The sequence below is a fragment of the Phyllobates terribilis genome, unplaced genomic scaffold (assembly GCF_046119375.1).
Source record: "Phyllobates terribilis strain yellow unplaced genomic scaffold, ASM4611937v1 Scaffold_1__5_contigs__length_1240528914, whole genome shotgun sequence".
NCBI lineage: Eukaryota > Metazoa > Chordata > Amphibia > Anura > Dendrobatidae > Phyllobates > Phyllobates terribilis.
In genome coordinates, this window is record NW_027362761.1 from 376,306,238 (window position 1) to 376,326,794 (window position 20,557).

Sequence of the window (20,557 nt, forward strand, 5' to 3'; positions counted from 1 at the left end):
TGCTGTGGTAGCCATGCTGGTTCAGTATGCCTTCAATTTTGAATAAATCCCCAACAGTGTCACCAGCAAAGCACCCCCACACCATCACACCTCCTCCTCCATGCTTCACGGTGGGAACCAGGCATGTAGAGTCCATCCGTTCACCTTTTCTGCGTCGCACAAAGACACGGTGGTTGGAACCAAAGATCTCAAATTTGAACTCATCAGACCAAAGCACAGATTTCCACTGGTCTAATGTCCATTCCTTCTGTTCTTTAGCCCAAACAAGTCTCTTCTGCTTGTTGCCTGTCCTTAGCAGTGGTTTCCTAGCAGCTATTTTACCATGAAGGCCTGCTGCACAAAGTCTCCTCTTAACAGTTGTTGTAGAGATGTGTCTGCTGCTAGAACTCTGTGTGGCATTGACCTGGTCTCTAATCTGAGCTGCTGTTAACCTGGAATTTCTGAGGCTGGTGACTCAGATAAACTTATCCTCAGAAGCAGAGGTAACTCTTGGTCTTCCTTTCCTGGGGCGGTCCTCATGTGAGCCAGTTTCTTTGTAGCGCTTGATGGTTTTTACAACTGCACTTGGGGACACTTTCAAAGTTTGCCCAATTTTTCGGACTGACTGACCTTCATTACTTAAAGTAATGATGGCCACTCATTTTTCTTTACTTGGCTTCTTTTTTCTTGCCATAATACAAATTCTAACAGTCTATTCAGTAGGACTATCAGCTGTGTATCCACCTGACTTCTGCACAACACAACTGATGGTCCCAACCCCATTTATAAGGCAAGAAATCCCACTTATTAAACCTGACAGGGCAGACCTGTGAAGTGAAAACCATTTCAGGTGACTACCTCTTGAAGCTCATCAAGAGAATGCCAAGAGTGTGCAAAGCAGTCATCAAAGCAAAAGGTGGCTACTTTGAAGAACCTAGAATATAAGACATATTTTCAGTTGTTTCACACTTTTTTGTTAAGTATATAATTCCACATGTGTTAATTCATAGTTTTGATGCCTTCAGTGTGAATGTACAATTTTCATAGTCATGAAAATACAGAAAAATATTTAAATGAGAAGGTGTGTCCTAACTTTTGATCTGTACTGTACATTACAAGAGGGGCTTGGGGGCCTATATACATCACAGGAGGGGTTTGGGGGCCTATGTACATCACAGGAGGGGTTTGGGGGCCTATGTACATCACAGGAGGGGTTTGGGGGCCTATGTACATCACAGGAGGGGCTTGGGGGCCTATGTACATCACAGGAGGGGCTTGGGGGCCTATGTACATCACAGGAGGGGCTTGGGGGCCTATGTACATCACAGGAGGGGCTTGGGGGCCTATGTACATCACAGGAGGGGCTTGGGGGCCTATGTACATCACAGGAGGGGCTTGGGGGCCTATGTACATCACAGGAGGGGCTTGGGGGCCTATGTACATCACAGGAGGGGCTTGGGGGCCTATGTACATCACAGGAGGGGCTTGGGGGCCTATGTACATCACAGGAGGGGCTTGGGGGCCTATGTACATCACAGGAGGGGCTTGGGGGCCTATATACATCACAGGCGGAGCTGGGGGGGCCTACATACATCACAGGAGGAGCTGGGGGGGCCTATATACATCACAGGAGGGTTTTGGGGGTGCCTGTATGCATCTGGAGGGGCTGGGGGTACATACCTCACAGGAGGGGCCTGGGGGCCTGTATACACATCACAGGAGGGGCCTGTATACATCACAGGAGGGGCCTGTATACATCACAGGAGGGGCCTGTATACATCACAGGAGGGGCCTGTATACATCACAGGAGGGGCCTGTATACATCACAGGAGGGGCCTGGGGGCCTGTATACACATCACAGGAGGGGCCTGTATACATCACAGGAGGGGCCTGTATACACATCACAGGAGGGGCCTGTATACACATCACAGGAGGGGCCTGGGGGCCTGTATACACATCACAGGAGGGGCCTGGGGGCCTGTATACACATCACAGGAGGGGCCTGGGGGCCTGTATACACATCACTGGGGGGGGGGGCTGTATACACATCACTGGGGGGGGGCCTGTATACACATCACTGGGGGGGGGGCCTGTATACACATCACTGGGGGGGGGGCTGTATACACATCACTGGGGGGGGCCTGTATACACATCACTGGGGGGGGGGCTGTATACACATCACTGGGGGGGGGCCTGTATACACATCACTGGGGGGGGGCCTGTACACACATCACTGGGGGGGGGCCTGTACACATATCACTGGGGGGGGGCTGTATACATATCACGGGGGGGGGCTGTATACATATCACTGGGGGGGGGCTGTATACATATCACTGGGGGGGGCTGTATACATATCACTGGGGGGGGCTGTATACATATCACTGGGGGGGCTGTATACACATCACTGGGGGGGGGCTGTATACACATCACTGGGGGGGTGGGCTGTATACATATCACTGGGGGGGGGGCCTGTATACCCATCACTGGGGGGGGGGCCTGTATACCCATCACTGGGGGGGGGCCTGTATACCCATCACTGGGGGGGGGCCTGTATACCCATCACTGGGGGGGGGGTCCTGCATACACATCACTGGGGGGTCTTGGGGGACTGTGCACATATCACTGGGGGGGTCTTGGGGGACTGTACACATATCACTGGGGGGGTCTTGGGGGACTGTACACATCACAGGAGGGGCTGGGGCATTTATACATCACAGGTGGGGCAGGGGCTTCAGCTGCTGTTGTCGGTGGGGCTGAAACATGCTGACTCCACCCATAAAATACACCCTGACGCAGGACACAATTCTTTATTCCACGTGCCGTAGCATTCTATAGTGAACGCTTAGTGCATGCACTGTCAGAGGCAATTAAATGGCCTGTGGTCCCTGGGATTCTGCCTGGGGGCTGGAGAAAAAGATGTTAGAGGTTCCCTACCCCAAATATAGAGGATGCAGCCCTTATAAAAATCATATCAGGCATATACAATTTATCTTAACATTTGCTGAAAATCTACTTTTATTTAATATACAGATGAGGCTGATTTAGTGCAGCCTTTGCCTGGTCGATGCTCTGGTGCACCATTACGCCCTCTTTTTTATTATTAAAGAAGATGGCCACAACTTTTTATTATGCCCCCAATGTATTCCCCCAGGACCCATAAGGGTTTTTGTAATTACCTTCTGTTGCAGATACTGCCTGTGAGCGGCGCTATCGCGGGCCACTCACAGGCATCATGTGACCCGCCACGGATGGCACGTCAAGTGAGGCGCGACATCAGTGTCGCGGTCCCTGCGGTGAATGCTGGATTGAGGGCGGGGTTATCCCCCACGTCACACCCAGCATCCACTGCGCGCTTTCTCGATGAATGAGGAGAGGGAGAGCGCGCGGTGGATGCCGGGTGTGACGCGCGGGGTAAACCCGCCCACAGCCCAGCATCCACCGTGAAACGCAGAAGTAAGTCACTCCTGGCTGCATCCAGAACCATGAGGTGACATCAGCGGATGTCAGAGCCGGCTGCAGCCGGGGGTCACGTGATGCCTGTGAGCGGCCAGTGGTAGCGCCGCTCACAGGCAGAACCTGCAACAGAAGGTATTTACAAAAACCCTTATGGGCCCCAGGGCAATACATTGAGGGGATAATATAAAGTAGTGGACAACTCTTTTTAAAGTAAGTTTTTTGTCTTGGTAGACAGCTCTCCGTTGATGAAAGGGAGCACTGTCTAAAATCAGTTTGTGTGCCTGTGCTTGCATATAAACACTGGAGGACCTCAGTGGCATTCTCCAAGTGTCCGTGTGGGGTAGCACACAATGTGGCGCTGACGCCTGGTTCCTGCCTGTGTATGACCGCCGCTCAATGCACCTGTAGCGAGCGGCTTCAGAGAGGAGAGGACGATGTGATGTGCGCATGCTGTTTGTTCACTTCAGTACCCCTACTCTTCACTGATGCCGCATGAGCGGCTGCCATAGATGGGCAGAAACCAGGTGTCAGGATGCGTCGGCAGTCATGTCTTGTGCGCGCCTGCACTTACACTTGTAGCACGCCACTGTGCGCCTCCAGTGTCATTGTGCAATTGCACTGATTTTAGACATTGATCGCCCTTACAAGCCTAGCGCTGTCTGCACGTGCCTGCTGTTCTGCCACATATAGCCGCTTTATCTGGTTCACATGCAACATCGTCGACTTCTTCTAAAAATGTATTTCTTTTGACAGATTCTATGGAAGTGAAACCTATTATGACTCGAAAATTACGACGACGACCAAACGATCCTGTACCAATTCCTGATAAAAGAAGGAAACCGGCTCCTGATATCCTTTACATGTGGGACTTTATTGTATCGTCTACATAAGTTAGATTTGTTCTTAGTGCTGGAATTGTCAGCTGTTATTATATCAAGCTTGGAAAAATCCTGCCCTAAGGCCACGTTCACACATTCAGTAGTTGGTCAGTATTTTACCTCAGTATTTGTAAGCCAAAACCAGGAGTGGGTGATAAATACAGAAGTGGTGACGTGTTTCTATTATACTTTTCCTCTGATTGTTCCACTCCTGGTTTTGGCTTACAAACACTGAGCTAAAATACTGACCAAATACTGAACGTGTGAACGTGGGCTATTGCTTTGAAATAAGCAGGGAGTTTCGAGTCATGAGCACAGCTTGATATGCATGTTAAAATGAAAAACTTAGTGTATTGACATCTCTTGGCAGGGAAATACTCAGACACAATGAAATTCATAAACTTCACTAATAAGACCAACATTGAGAAATATCCTCACATTATGTATTGTTGTGTGCTGCTCCACTAACATCCTGTAGGTGGAGCCAGCGCTACAGCAGTGCCCAAACTTCATCTTATAAGCCAATGTGCAGAGTCCCAATTATATTTGACATCATAGGTTGCAATGTATAGCCTTCATCCTTTTGAAGGACATGGCTTTGAAATTGGGTATATGCCGGCCATAGCCTATTTTGGAAGAACCTACAGTTAAAGGGAACCTGTCTCCAGGTTTCCCCTATATAAACTAAATCTACCACCTAAAAGTCGTCTTAAAGGGAATCTGTCTCTACTTTGGAGTTATCAGACCTCTACTATGGCCATACAGGGTATAGAAAAGTAAATCTATACATACCTGTATGGCCCGTAGTAGAGGTTTAATTACAGAGAAAAGCGCTTTAATCAGTTCTATGTTGTACAGGTTTGGCGTCCGGGGGACGCCAAGCCTGTGAAAAACCAAGGAGATAAAACTACATTTCTCTGCATTCAGACCTCTACCATGGGCCATACAGGTATGTATAGATTTACTTTTCTATACCCTGTATGTCCATAGTAGATAACTCCAAAGTGGTGACAGATTCCCTTTAAACAGCACTGCTGTTTATAAGCGCTCAGCTCTTCTGCATATCTAAGGAAATACCTTTTTTTAAGCCTCCAGCACCATATGCTAAATGGTGCAGTCCAGCCCCAAGGCTGTCGCTTGTCTGCTGCCTCCGCTGTTCTTGCAATCGCTGTCCTCCTGTCTTGATCGATGTGGCAGATGTCATCCGCAGAGTCTGCTACGCCTGCGCTGCTCTTGTTCTCTACTGTGCAGGTGCAAGGTTTGGCTAGACGGTGAATGACGTAGGAAATGTCAGCCACTCCAATCAAGGCAGGAGGACAGCGATTGTAGGGACAGAGGAGGTGGTGAGCACATCAGCCGGAGGATTAAAAGGTATTTTCTTAGCTATGCAGGAATGATGGGCTCTTAAAAACAGATTGCTGGAGTGCTGTGTAAGACAGCTTAAAGATGGTGGATTTAGTTAATATAGGGGAAACCTGGTGACAAGTTCCCTTTAATATTCTGTGCATGGCCACCACAAATGTCAGCAGGTTTGACCAAATTTTGACATCTGTCAATTAGCTGCAGATCCAATTTCATTTTTATAGAAGCTGTCCAATAGGAGAATGAATTTTTCCCTTATTTTCTAGTCTTAAAGGGGTTGTTGGTGCTGTAGACTAAAGTCTGCCTTCACTCTGTGACTGCAGATTGCTGAATCGTGACAGCAGGCCACATGAGACAATTTGGCATGTGACCACAAGCGCTCGCACGAGGTGAATCGTGACATAGTGTGCGCCGTATGCTGTCATGATTCGGCAGTCTGCTGTCGCGTAGTGACTAGACGTTTGGCCCAAGCCCGAACAACCCCTTTAAGATAAGGTGTTTGGCTATGTGCCCACGATGCAGAAATGAAGTCCTTGATTAGCTGCGGACTTTCTCTTCATGTTCAATTTGTCCGAAGGCGGGGACAGTGACAGCAGCGCTAAATGGGCACCGGCGTCACATGTAATTCCACCGCATCACAGCCCCGGGACCACGAGTGCTGACATCACTGGAACGGTGCTGGCAAGGTATAGTTTTTTTATTTTATTGGGGCCAAACATTTAGTTCAAGAAGGGGTTGTCCTAGTAGTGGACAACCCATTTAACTGATCTGTTTTTGTTTTTGTGTGTGTGTGTTTTTTTTTTTTTTTTTTTTTTTTTTTTAAAGCACCTTGGAAATCAAAATATCCATTTGCAACACTAGATCCATTACAAAAGGTTGACAACCGGCCTTGTGAACAGAGGTTAAAATTCCTTTCTCCTGTTGACCTCAACAAGGTTTTATAAACATTACTGTACATGGGATTCTCTCTGTGTTCAGCTCTACAATAAGGAATTGATTTTCAGTTGTGTACTCATTGTGGCCTTTTTTGTGAAGTTTCCTATTTTTATTTTTCCTTAATACTTGCACCCCAGCTAAATTATCTTCTCACAGATGAACAAATCATGGAGGACTTACGGACACTAAATAAGGTATTACAAACCTCATTGTCATACAATTTTATTATTCGGTTTACAATTAGTACAATTTAGGAGACAATGCGGATCTTTTATTATTGCGTTTGCACCAAAATATTTGCGCACAATGTGACAATTCATTTTTGGAAATGCCTATGCCTAAAGTATTATGCCAGTTATTAGTACCTATATCGAAATGTAAAAAACGACTAGAAAATGGAGCTTGAGTAACCTTTTGGGGTGAGATACGACATATTTATTGATTACATTTCTATGTAAATTTTGCAGAAAAGTCGCAAAAACAGGTTATGTCCGTCTTAAATGTATTTGCGCCATGTCTTTTTTTTAAATTTTTATTTTAATCTTACAACCATTTGTAAAATGCATAAAAAGCCGCCATTTTGTGCAAAATTCTACATTACATCTTGGTCTCCTGCTTTATTGTCACATAAGGAATTGTATATCTTCGCAGAAAGTAACAATTTGTGCAAAATTTTATAAACATTTGACTTGTGACATTATGGGCATGCAGGTTATGAGAAGCTGAATAAAATGATACCTTTATATCTGTGATCTGGTGTCTTATTCCAGGAAATCCCTGTTTTTCTTCTATGTAAATGAGCTGTTCAGGACTATAGGCTAGACACTGATCTGTATGAGAATCTGCTTCCAGAGATTATTATAAATAGGAGGAGTTACCAGTGTGATGTGTAATGGCCGCTCTCTGCTGTCCTGATCTCACTGCAGAGCTGTGTGTGATTATACCTGACACATCTACAGGTTCCTCTCAGCTCCATCTCGCAGGCCGCTGGCTTGCAGTAGTGCTGCATTACAGCAGAGCTGTGAGAGCTGCAGCTGGTAACGTGTTTGTTATGAGATGAAGTTTAGTTCTGTTCTGTCTTACTTGTCTCACTCTGGTAACGCCAACTTTAATTTAAAATAAGTTCTGGAGGCAGATTCTCAGGGAGATCAGTTTTTTCCCCATAGTCCTGAGCAGCTCATTTACATAAAAGAAAAACGTGTATTTCTCAGGAATAAGACATCAGATCGCAGATATTAAGGTATCATGTTATTCAGCTTCCTATGGCCTGCATGCCCATATAGATGGCTTAGGAGCGTAGCTCCTACTGACAGATTCCCATTAATTCTGTTTAACTGAAAAGGATGCAAATTAATTTTCTCTTCCAAATGTAATCTCTCTTTTGTGTTTTGTTTTTTCTTCACCCTCTTTCTGACAGTTAAAATCTCCTAAAAGGCCTGGTAAGTCATTGTTGATATCTAGATGTGTTTGACAGTAGTGAACAGGTTTTTTTTGTCTTTGCACCAATATTTTGGCATATCTTGCAAACATGTATGTGGACACATTCAGTATTTCCAGCAGGAAAAAATTGCTGCAAATACTGCAGTGTTGGCAAGAAAAACTCTGTGTAAAATACGTGAGTTGTTTTTTTTTCTCCATATTTTTGCGTGTGGTATTAATGCGTTTTTTTCCTGTTTGAATGTATGAAAAGCGCTAAAAAATTGACATGCTGTAAATTTGAATCAGCTTCAAATCTAAAGGGAAAAAATAAGCAGCATGTACATGAGATATCAGAAATCTAATTCACTTTGCTGAGACAGTAAAATGCTGAGGTTTTTTTTCTCATGGCAAAGATACAACGTGTGACCATACCCTAATGCTATTAATAAAGCGTAATTGAGGTTGGATTGCACCTTGAAACCTCTATTTTTATTTTTTTTTTCAGTATCGCCATCTACTCCAGAACATCTTCCAGCAACACAAGCTGAATCTCCAGTCCAGCGCTTTGAAGCTCGGATAGAGGACGGAAAACTCTATTATGATAAAAGATGGTAATTTTTTTTAGGGGGGGTAATCAAATAAACCATTAACTGAAAGGGGTTGTCCCACAAACAAAGCACATTTTACTCCACAGACCTTGGAATAAAAATAATTTCCACATTTGGATGTGTTTAAAAAAATGTTCCTGTGCTGAGATAATCTTATAAATGTGCCAGGAGCTGTGGTATGATCAGACCATGTTCCTGTACGGTGAGACACAGCCATTACACAGTACACAGCAGGGGCACATTAATAAGATTATCTCAGCACAGGAACATTTTATTAAACACATCTAATTGTGGAAGTTATTATTATTCCAATATCTATTGATCAAAATGTACTTTGTTCGTGGGAAAAACCCTTTAAGCTGTAAAAGAAATAAACATCAAACTAAAGACCTTTCAATGTATTTTTTCTCTAACAGGTAGGTCCACCTACTGTAAATTAGGTCTGTATTTTAGAGTTTCTTTTCCAGTGTGTCCCTAATATATATCTGATATCACCGTTAGTGACAGAACAGAAGTGAGGACATCAGTTTCTCTGCAATTTAAGGAAACATAAATGGGTTTTCAAAGTAAATAGGCCAAACAACTTGCATAGTGACGGTCACATGCGTGGTACAGCCAGGCATAGGCTGCTGTATTGACACCTCGACTATTGGGACGTCGCTAAAGCAGAACATTCAGTTTTGTGACTCGTCTTCCTGCAGATATTTGACCTATACAACTGATTAGCAATTTCCCGGTATTTCCTAAAAATGTTTCAGACTTCTGCTCCTGCGATTTAGATATTCTTATTCCTCCTATTACAGAATGGAAAAGAGAACAAAATTAGATTTCATGCAACTTTAAGAATATTAAAAAAGTAGAGACTGATTCTGTAGCAAAGCTCAAAAATTGAGGCAGCTAATAATCTTATCGTTAAAGTGGATCATTCAATAGTTTTTTTTAGATAATTCTGTTTATTGGTTAATGTAATAAAGTTGTGTTTTATGTAATACAGATTAGCATTGGTTCTTCTTCATGGTCTTTTTAACCAGACTGAAATTATCTAATTTTTAATATTAGAAAACCCCCTATGACATCATAACAGATCATTAACTTCATAATAAGGAAACCTGTCTTGTCCAGTTTGGAAAGCCATTATATAGGTACTCTTCACTGTTTGCATGAGCCTGTAGAAGATTTTTAGGCTTGCGATCATCTTCCCATTTAGCCACTAGATGTTGCTGTTTCTACAAGAATCAGTTCATCTGTTTAGAGTGAAATCTAATTAGCTTTTATTACAAATATTGCAGAGGTTTGTGTAGAGATGGGGACTCTCCTCCTAAATTTGCTCTTGAAATTAGTTTGAGAAATATGAATGAATTATGATGGAAAACATCTTTAATTGTCCAGCCTTTTCCAATAAACAGATGCTTTGAGATAACCTCATTGTCCGTCCTTATTATACTGATGACTTATCTTTAGGATAGATCATCAATATTGGGTCAGTGTGGGTCTGACACCAGGTACCCCCACCAATCAGCTGTTATCAGCTCTGGCCAGATGTGAATAGAGCTGGAACAGCACACCTCTGTGCATTGCAGAAAACTGCAGCTCAGCTGCAGTTTACTATACACTCGGATACCAGAGCTGAAAACAGCTGGTTGGTGGGGGTGCCGTGTGTCAGCCCCCCACCCATCTGATCTTGATGATCAGTATCTTAACGCCAGAGATCTCCTTTTATGATTTTTAAACACAATTGTTTATCGGAAAAGACTGGAACATAAAAGATGTTTTCCTTCAAAATTCAATTGATATTTCTCAAAATAACTTAGGAAATATAACACGAAACATGTGGTTCGCTTAACATTTGGCTGCATGGGACACATTATGCCTCCTTACCCAGCATCAGACAGCGCCTGCTAACTGGCTTCCCAAACCCCCAATCCCAGTGATGCTATTTCATTTATGTACATAGTGTATGAATTAAAAAAAGAGAAAAAGATATTGGTCTTTAGAAAAACCTCAAAATAGTGCATGTCACATCATTACCTCTCAGATATGGCAGCATAAGGTAATTTAATTGATTTAATTATTTCAATTAAAAAAACTACTTAAAGGGGCTATCCACTACTAGGACAACCCCCTTCTTAAACGAAATGTTTGGCCCCGATAAAATAAAAAAAAAACTGTACTTACCTCCTGTGCCAGCTCCATTCCAGCTTTGTCGGCACTCGCAGTCCCGGGACTGTGATGCGGTGGAATGACACGTGATGCCCGGCGCCCAGTCAGCGCTGGCATCAGTGTCTCCGCCTTCAGACAAACTGAACATGAATAGGCAGCCAGGGCTGTAGCTGATCCCGGACTTCCATTTAATGTTCAGTTTGAGGTCATTCCACCGCATCACAGCCCCGGGACCGCGAGTGCCGACACTGCTGGAATGGAGCCGGAACGGGAGGATAGTATAGTTTTTTTTTTAATTTTTATCGGGGCCGAACATTTAGTTTAAGAAGAGGTGGTCCTAGTAGTGGACAACCCCTTTAATAGTAATAAAGATAAGTTTGCTGTGATAGTAAAATGTGGTTTCCTTCATTTTAGTTATTTTTATTGCAAATAAATAGAATCAATAAATTTGTGCAGGTTTAAGAGGCAAAAATAATTTGGGCATGTAGTCTAATGGCCCGTTATCAGCCCAGGAGTGGTAACCACATATGGGTTACTGCCAGTTGTAATATTCTGCCTGTACCTTGGTTTCAGGCTGGGGGTACGGGTGCGGCATGTGATACAGCGGGTAGACCTTATGCGCTTACCATTTCTCAGACCATGCATGTGGCCTCCTTTATGCAGAATAACTCAAACCACTTCTAGTCGTTATTTTACACTGCCATAGATCTGATTACCTTTACTAGGTGAGAAGCATCATTTCTGGTTAGAGACCAATGTTCTTAGATCCTTCTGCTGGGTAATGTAAATGTTATTTTCTCTAGCACTGACTTCATTCTACTATGAGCCCTGTGATGATGAAAGATGTCAGTGTATCTGCTCAAAGGGGGTCCGGTCACAAGATATTGATGATTAATCCTGGGTTAGCTCATCATTTAATCAGTGGCGGGTGACACGCGGGGTCCCCACTGATCAGCTGCTCGATGTAAACATTGTACGGTGCTGCACTGTGCAGCTTCATTCACATCCAGCCGTTGAAGATAAAACTAGCTGATTGTTTGGAATGCCAGGTGTCGCACAGGTACTCAATATCATGTGCCCTGGCAACTCTTTTAAAGGTATTATCCAGTACTTTTATATCGATGACCTACCCTTAGTTTAGGTCATGAATTTAAAATATGTGGGGTCCAACTGCTATAAACCCCACTTTGAGCTGTTGCTGTTATCACCTTCGGCAGCAGTCACTGTTTAATGGCTGCCACTGGTACTGTAGATCCACTCTTATGCAAAAGAGCTGATCTGCAGTGCCCGACAGCTGCTGCTAAGCAGTGTGATGGAACTGCTGTGTTCTGCTCCACACTCTTAAAGGGGTATTCCCATCTCCAAGATCCTATCCCAATATGTAGTAGGTGTAATAATAATAATAATATTAGCAAATATCTCCAATTAGAAATGTAGTATAGTATTTTTGATTTGCTATCTCTTACCTCATGTGCAGGCATCACAGGACCTTAGGTATCCATGGTTACGACCATTAGCAACTAGCTAACTAACTGTGACTTTATCAGTGGACGTAACCATGGATACCCAAGGTCCTGCGATGCCTGCACATGAGGAAAGAGATAGCAAATCAGAAAAAATATACTACATTTCTTATTGGAGATATTTGCTAATATTACTATTATTACACCTACTACATATTGGGATAGGATCTTGGAGATGGGAATACCCCTTTAACACCCAGCCATCGCTGGAGCTGGTAACAGCTGATTGTGGATGTGCCAAGTTTTGGACTCCCACAAATCTTAAAGCACCATTGCAAAAAAATGCAATAAAAGGCGATATAAACATCTTATCTACCCCAAAATGGTATCCATAAGCCCCCACACAGCCCCATATCCCAAAAATTGAAAATGTTTGTCAGGCAACAGCCTAACAGCCGTGACACATGCAGCAGCGGCGGCTGAAACTGAAATGCCGAGCATGCCGAAAATACTCGGCGGGTACCCGAGCGTGCTCGTTTAAAGGGTTAAACGAGCACGCTCGCTCATCACTACATGAAATAAGTATTTGATACAATAGTTAACAGAACTTATTATTTGGTACAGAAAGCTTTGTTTGCAATTACAGAGGTCAGAAGTTTCCTATAGTTCTTGACCAAGTTTGCACACACTGCAGCAGGGATTTTGGCCCACATCTCCATACAAATCTTGTCAAGATCTTTCAGGTTTGGGGGCTGTCGCTGGGCAAAATTGAGTTTCTGCTCCCTCCAAAGATTTTATATTGGGTTCAGGTCTGGAGACTGGCTAGGCCACTCCAGGACCTTGAAATGCTTCTTATGGAACCACTCCTTAATTGCCCTGGTGGTGTGTTTCTGGTCATTGTCATGGTGAAAGACCCAGCCATGACCCATCTTCAGTGCTCTTACTGAGGGAAGGAGGTTGTTCCCCCAAAATCTCGCGATACATGACCCTATCCATCCTCCCTTCAATACAGTGCAGTCGTCATGTCCCGTTTTCAGAAAATCACTGCCAAAGTATGACGTTTCCCGCACCATGTTTCACAGTTGGGATGGCGTTCTTGGGGTTGTACTCATCAGTATTCTTCCTCCAATTGCAAGTGGAGTTGATGGCAAAAAGTTCTATTTTGGTCTCATCTGACCACATGACTTTCTCCCATGCCTCCTCTGGATCATCCAGATGGTCATTGGTGAACTTCAAACGGGCCTGGACATGTGCTGGCGTGAGCAGTGGGAAGTTGCGTGCCCTGCAGGATTTTAATCCATGATAGTGTAGTGTGTTACTAATGGTGATGTTAGACTGTGGTCCCAGCTCTCTTCAGGTCATTGACCAGGTCCTCCCGTGTAGTTCTGGGCTGATTCCTGACCTTTCTCAGAATCATCCTTACCCCATGAGGTGAGATCTTGCATGGAGTCTCAGACTGAGGAAGATTGACAGTCATCTTGTGTTTCTGCCATTTTCTAATAACTGTGTCAGCAGTTGTTGCCTTCTCACCAAGCTGCTTGCCTATTGTCCCGTAGCCCATCCCAGCCTTGTGCAGGTCTACAATTTTGTCCCTGGTGTCATTAGAGAGCTCCTTGCTCTTGGCCATGGTGGAGAGGTTGGAGTGTGATTGAGTGTGTGGACAGATATCTTTTATACAGGTAACAAGTTCAAACAGGTGCAATTAATACAGGTAATGAGTGCGGAGTAGGAGGGCTTCTTTAAAGAAAAATTAACAGGCCTGTGAGAGTCCAAATTCTTTCTGGTTGGTAGGTGATCAAGTACTTTCATGCAATAAAATGCAATTTAATTATGTAAAAATCATACAATGTGATTTTCTGGTTATTTTTAGATCCTGTCTCTCACAGTTGAAGGGTATCTACGATAAAAATTACAAACTTTTCCATTCTTTGTATGTGGGAAAACTTGCAAAATCTGCAGTGTATCAAATACTTATTTTCCCCATTGTACATATATCATTATAGTGATAACGTTTAGAATATAATTTATCCCTAGTGCAGGAGTGTGACACAAATCACTCACTTCTCTTGCCCTTAGATATTGCTCCATTTGTAACCTGCTAAAGTTGAGTCAACATTATCATTAATATTATGATTGGGTCATTTTCAGCAGAATTTTTTTTTTGTAGCCGTTTTCTTTTAATTAAAAAAAAAAATCTCTAACTATTATTTTTAAATAAATGAGTAATACACACAATGGACTCATGTTTTTATCTGATGGTCTGTCCCTTAATTCATTATAGGTACCACAAGAGCCAAGCAATATACCTGGAATCCAAGGACAACACAAAAATCAGTTGTGTAATTAGTTCTGTGGGGACTAATGAGGTAAATTTTTCATGCTGTAGAATTTACTGTGAACCCTGACTTATCTCATATGGCAGAACAGTGTGAAGATCGCGATCATATTGTGACTGACATTCACCCAGTTTCAGAATTCGCTTCTTATAAAAATAATAATTTTGTTAATGAAGTTACAAGAAACCTTATAAAATGTTTGAACTGACTTTGCAGCTATTTTGGGAGTAGAACAAACCTTTACAAATGATGAATGAAAATTCATTACTAGACAAGATAACAATTTGAACTCTCTTAAAACACAGTAATGTTTGAACAAGTGAATGCACACTATAATATTAAGTTTATGCCTGAAAATACCAACAATTAACTCCTTAACACTAAAGCAATTTTTCATTTTTGCGCTTTTATTTTTTCGATGCTGCATTCCTCGTTGACTGCAAAGTCTTTTACGCAAAGATGTGCCCCTTTGTTAGTTTTTTTGGAATTGTTAATGATGTCTCATTTAGTGTCAGAAATCCCGCCTGAGTGTTTGGTCTGCACGTGACCGCATGTATGCAAATCTCAAACTTGGGTGTCACATGACTGCGCTCACTGGCAACAACGGTGTATGGAGACTTTCATCAGAAAAACAGACAACCCCTTTAAAGGGAGTCTGTCAGCAAGTTTTTGCTACCTCATCTTAGAGCAGCCTGATGTAGGCAAAGAGAAGCTGAATCCAACGATGCATCACTTAGATTACTGGGTGCAGCCATTCTCACACAATCAGAGCTTTTAGATTTAGCAATGAAGCAGAGCTGAGAAAGCTAACCACGCCCACACCAGGCTCTCCATGTACAGAGTCTATAGACTATGAGCTGCCTATCACAGGAGGGGGCGTCTCAGACCAGGGCTCACAGACCATCTAGTCTCAGCAATAATAAGATACTGGTGCTAAAACAGTCATAGTAAGCAAACAAAACCTGGAGCTTGATAAGGGAGGTATCTGAAATCTGTGTTTTAACCCCTACCTCATGCTGTCTTCAGATTACACAGTAAAGACCTGCTGACAGGTTCCCTTTAAGGGCAGCTACCTTTATGCCAGTGTTTAGCTGCTGTTAGGAGATCTCTTTACTAAGCTCCCTGCTCATCTCTGCACATGCTCAAAGATGTCTGTAATATCGATCCACCTTGGCACCAACATGCATGTTACTGTCACTTATACAGGAAGGGAAATGTCATTTTATTATACCATTATATGTGTTTCTGGCCTAAGCAAATAGATTTAACTCCATTTCTAGAGATCATATTTAATTATTTCATTTTACTGTGATTTTTTTTTTACTTTTATGCATTTAAATGTTGCTTGCACCACGGTAAGGTCACCTTATTTTGTCTGAAGTGTGTTTACAAGGAAGGTTGCTACTAAGGACATTGATTCCAATTATCAGATTGCATTGACTATTCATTTGCAATCTCACAAATTAAATATAGTCTTGCTTGATTGCCGTGGAGTCACTCCATTGTGCAATCACTGAAGCATGTAGAGATGCAGATATGATGTATCTGGTTGAACACCGCTGTGTAAAAGCTGCAAAAACATCTCCAATTTCTCCTGATATCAAATGAAAGAAGTCATAAATCTTTATTGATATGTATCATCCATATAAAATGTGGAGCTATTTTTTTTTTTAAACTTTTGCGAGTCCCATCAATTTTACTGTAAAACAATATTATTGTGTCTATAGAGTTCTGACAACTCTGTCATTCCTGATTTGTGGATTCAACCATCTCCTCTGACGCTTTATATAGTGACTACCAAAATGCATACATTTGTGCTATTATATATGCCAGTTTCAGGTGTAAATTATAGTAAATTCACTGGAATGACACTGCCTTGTCCTATTTTCTCATCACTTTTTAAAACGTATCTCAAATTTTAGCTATGTCCTGAATAGTGGCACATACTGGAGATAATCTGTGCTTCCACTAAAGGGAATCAGTCACCAGGTTTTTGCTAAATATAAACTATATCATGAGGAGCATGACAGACACCCTGATTCTAGCAATGTATCACTTAGTTTACTGGGTGCAGAAGTTATGACAGAATCACAGTTTTCTCTGCTGCACATCTAGCAGAGCTCTGAATGCTGAGCTCTGTATAACCCCGCCCACACCACTGATTGGCAGCTTTCTGTGTACATTGTATACTGACAGAAAGCTGATAATCAGTGCTGGGGGTGTGGCTGGACTAGGAGGCACGAGGAAGCTTGTCCTGTAGTGATTATCTCCTGCTGAAACAACACTATTGTATTCAAACAACTTAGCTAGTAGCCTAGTAAGTGACACATCAAATCTTCTCCTACATCATGGTGCTGTCAGATTACAAAACAAAAACCTGGTGACTGATTCTCTTTAAGCGCAGAATCACTAATGAAAGAGATTTTGAAAAATGATTACAGGCCCCTCCACTGGAATGATTTTTTTTTGTATACATTGTAAACTTTGGGGTCAGACAACAAATGAAAATAACATTTACCCAGTGATGGTTCCTACATTCATCACCAGGGATTGGCAGATGTCTTCTACTTAATGCACCTTGTTTTCTTTCTTTATTTGCAGATTTGGGTAAGGAAAAGCAGTGATAGTACAAAGATGAGGATATACCTAGGCCAGCTACAGCGAGGATTGTTTGTAATCCGCAGACGTTCAGCAGCTTGAACACAACAGACTCTGCAAGGGACAATTCTCATTCAGCAAGTTAATATACGACTAAATGAAAATTGACATCGCTGAGTGGTATGGACAGAAGTTCAGATTGTGATCAGTGAACATTTCCAGAAATGAAGTTTTCATGGCCTTTACAGATTCCACGGATGATCAGTAGAGTGCAAGACTTCAAGAAAGTATTTTTCAGGAAAAGCCTGTTCTTCACTGTAGTTGAAGCAGTATTTTCTCCAATGCTTACCTTATCCCGTTGTTAATTTACATACACTGAAGCTAAGAAATGACAATCTTTCACCCAGAATTCCCTTCCAAATTGTTTGTCCAATTTCTGTGCTATAGATGGGATTTTTTGAAGGAATATGACCTGATCTGCGTAATTCCAACACAGCTAGATACTTACATTTAGATGGATTTGGGTGAAATAAGAATATTGCCTCTTACCTGTCCTCCTGGTTTCATAATATCCTGCAAGAGTCCAAACAGGAGGTTTCTCTTTTTTTTGTTTGTGTTTTTTCTTTTTGTTTATTTGCGGTACAATTTTAGGCAGCCCTTATTTTTATATAAAAAATATAAGCCAACAGTGTTTTCATGTTAAAACAGTGCTGCAAACATTTCAAGTCGTGTTGCCTTCTTATCATACAAGTCTCAGGAGTTTAGTGTAAAGACGTGGGCTGTCTACTATGTTTGGGCTATCACCAGAACTTACAGTCTGAACCGTCCAGCCGTGAAATTCACAATGTTTTTAAAAGTAGAATCCAGTTTTATCTGTTCATCCATCCATGTAAGCATCACCTGACCCAAAAGTAAGTAACAGATGTAATACACTTACTAATTGATTTTTTAACATACTGTACTAGGGTCACTTAGTGGAATTGGTTTCTACACTGGCCTAATGCACAATGTCTTGAGGCAATTAGTTTCCCCAAAAGCTGTGTCCCATCCCGGTGAGGGCGAAATTGACCATACACTTTAATAGTAAGGACAGGGCTGTAAACAACAGCTGTTGATGATTCGCTTTACGAGATATTAAAATGTTCAGTTTTGATGGGCGAATGCTTGTTCCAATTGTTGGAGCTCTTGTAGGATTGTTTCAAAGTTTTTGTGCTCAATACCTATCAATGGATATCCAAATATGGAGAAATCCGCAAAATGTCACTATTGCAGCCCAACATATACCCACTGCTAAATCTAGATTGTGGATGGTGCTTACGGAGTTAAAATGCAATAGAACTTTGACCTCCCGCTCCACTTTATCCACCTGTCTGTCCAGATCTCGCTGGGTGTAATTATTCAAACCTTTGACCTCCGAGTGCCTCTCCTCAATAAGCCTTCTGATCTTGTTATTATATTTGTTCATTGAAGGTAAGTAACATTTGTATATTTTGCACTTTCTTCCTACACTCCATTTTCTTTTCAGAGAACCCCCTAAAATATTCCTAAATGCATTCTAAAGCTAGCTTTACCCAGGGCTGTCACAAGAAACCCAAGTCCCTGCTAATCAAGATATCTGGTATAAGGTGAAGGTCTCTAGCCTTCCGGAATAGGCCTTTAGTCTTCTAGTTTTGGCCATTTTACTTTCAGTCCTTTTTTTTTTTTCCTTAAGAGCTGTGGGAAGACATTGACAGATGAAGCAAATATCAGGGTTAACATATTAAAAATGGAGATATTCTCTCCTGTCCTCTTTGAGTTACTTATGTTCCTTTTAATGTGTTACTTATGTTCCTTTTAATATATGCCGCAGAATTTGATGCAATATCTATTAAGCAGAAGATTTAACATATTCTTTGGAAAATGAGGCAGCCTGGGCCCTTTTGGTCAACTAGAAGTGTTCATATGATGGATTCTTCTGGTTACATAGATTTGTTCAAAATGTAGAGTCTACACCTAGTAAAGTAGCTGTGAGACCTGTTCACATTATGCAGTATGATCATGTCTTCGCTCGGGGCTTCCGTCAGAACTTGATCTTACTCTATATGTCTTGGCAGCTACATTCTAAGAAGCTGTTCTGCAGTAGTTAGAAAATGTTACCACCCCCTGGTGGATATTGGTCTTCTAATTACCATTGAGGGATTTACTGGTAGAGGCGCATTGATATTTGACTTTACTCGTTGCTGAATTATACATTCTGTGTGTACCAGACGTGTCTCTTATGGCTGTTGTTACAGAGACAGAACTCACCAATTTCAATGAGGTAATGCTTAGTGGTTATTTAGGATTCTACCTTTCAATGCCCATGTAAAACCCCTTTTTTTTTTGTAAATGTCTTATAAAAGGAGGTCACTGCTAGCTTGACAAATTTGTGAATAGCGAATTTTAGCACAAGTTGAAAAACTACGATTTTATCAAGTGGAGATGTTTTGTGGTCAGAGGAGTTATCATTGTTCTTGGGTTGGTGGGCGATAAATGGAGTCCGTCAGTCAGCACAAAAGGACTGTTCAAACCAAGCTCAGGTGCTTGGTGCACACTTGGTGTGGCCAAACAGTTCATTGCACCTTCCTTGTTACATGTTTTGCATGTATCTCTGCCCCCTCTACCTTAATTGACAGCTCTGGATTTACAAGAGCAAGAAGAGTGCTATAATAGATGGAAAGCAAGTAGGTGGGAAGGTGCACTGATTGCCTGTGCATGGTTTGAACAGTCCTTTTATACTGTCAGATTCCCTTTAGTATGAACTAAAACTATTAAGAAATGAGGAAGCCAATCTAATAAGAATCTAAGAAAGTAATACCAAACGGGTATAGTTTATATGTTTAATACAAAAGACTTGTTATATAAAAACTTTTTATTTTCTTCTTTTCTCCCTATGGTCTTCAAGACACCTCCTGCACATGAGGTAGGCCTCACTGCCACAGTTCTGATGCTGCTATGCAGCTCCAGAGTTTATTTCACCAATTCAGGATGAATACATAATTTACATTTATTGTATATTCATGATAATTATGTTAAAAAGTCAATATTTGTAAATAAAAAGTTTCTTACTGCCATTTGGTGTGTGTGTTTTTTTTATTTATTTTTTTTTATTCACGGTTTACTTGCTGTCAAAATAATGATAGTTCATTCTGTTTCCCTCTTAGGACACTTTTAGAGGAAGGAAAAACAAGTTCTTTTTTTCCATATATTTTTTATTCAAAATTTACAACAAAAGCAAATTATATCAAGAGAAACTTCAATCATTCTAACCATTGCATTGTATTATATGACAATTTGTAGAGCAGACCCCAATCTAACAAACCCATTAAAAGATCAGCTTACAT

General features: G+C 41.9%; 1 protein-coding gene across 1 annotated transcript in view; it reads left to right on the forward strand.

Annotated features, from left to right (window-relative positions):
• SUDS3 (SDS3 homolog, SIN3A corepressor complex component) overlaps positions 1-20,287 on the forward strand; it is a 35,754-nt gene extending 15,467 nt beyond the window's left edge. Inside the window, exons 7-12 of the mRNA XM_073676395.1 lie at positions 4,189-4,284; positions 6,744-6,805; positions 8,029-8,050; positions 8,536-8,641; positions 14,543-14,627; positions 17,199-20,287. Coding sequence (XP_073532496.1) covers positions 4,189-4,284; positions 6,744-6,805; positions 8,029-8,050; positions 8,536-8,641; positions 14,543-14,627; positions 17,199-17,297 — 470 coding nt within the window. The 3' untranslated portion in view covers positions 17,298-20,287. The remainder of the gene's footprint in view (positions 1-4,188; positions 4,285-6,743; positions 6,806-8,028; positions 8,051-8,535; positions 8,642-14,542; positions 14,628-17,198) is intronic.
• The last annotated feature ends 270 nt before the right edge of the window (positions 20,288-20,557 follow it).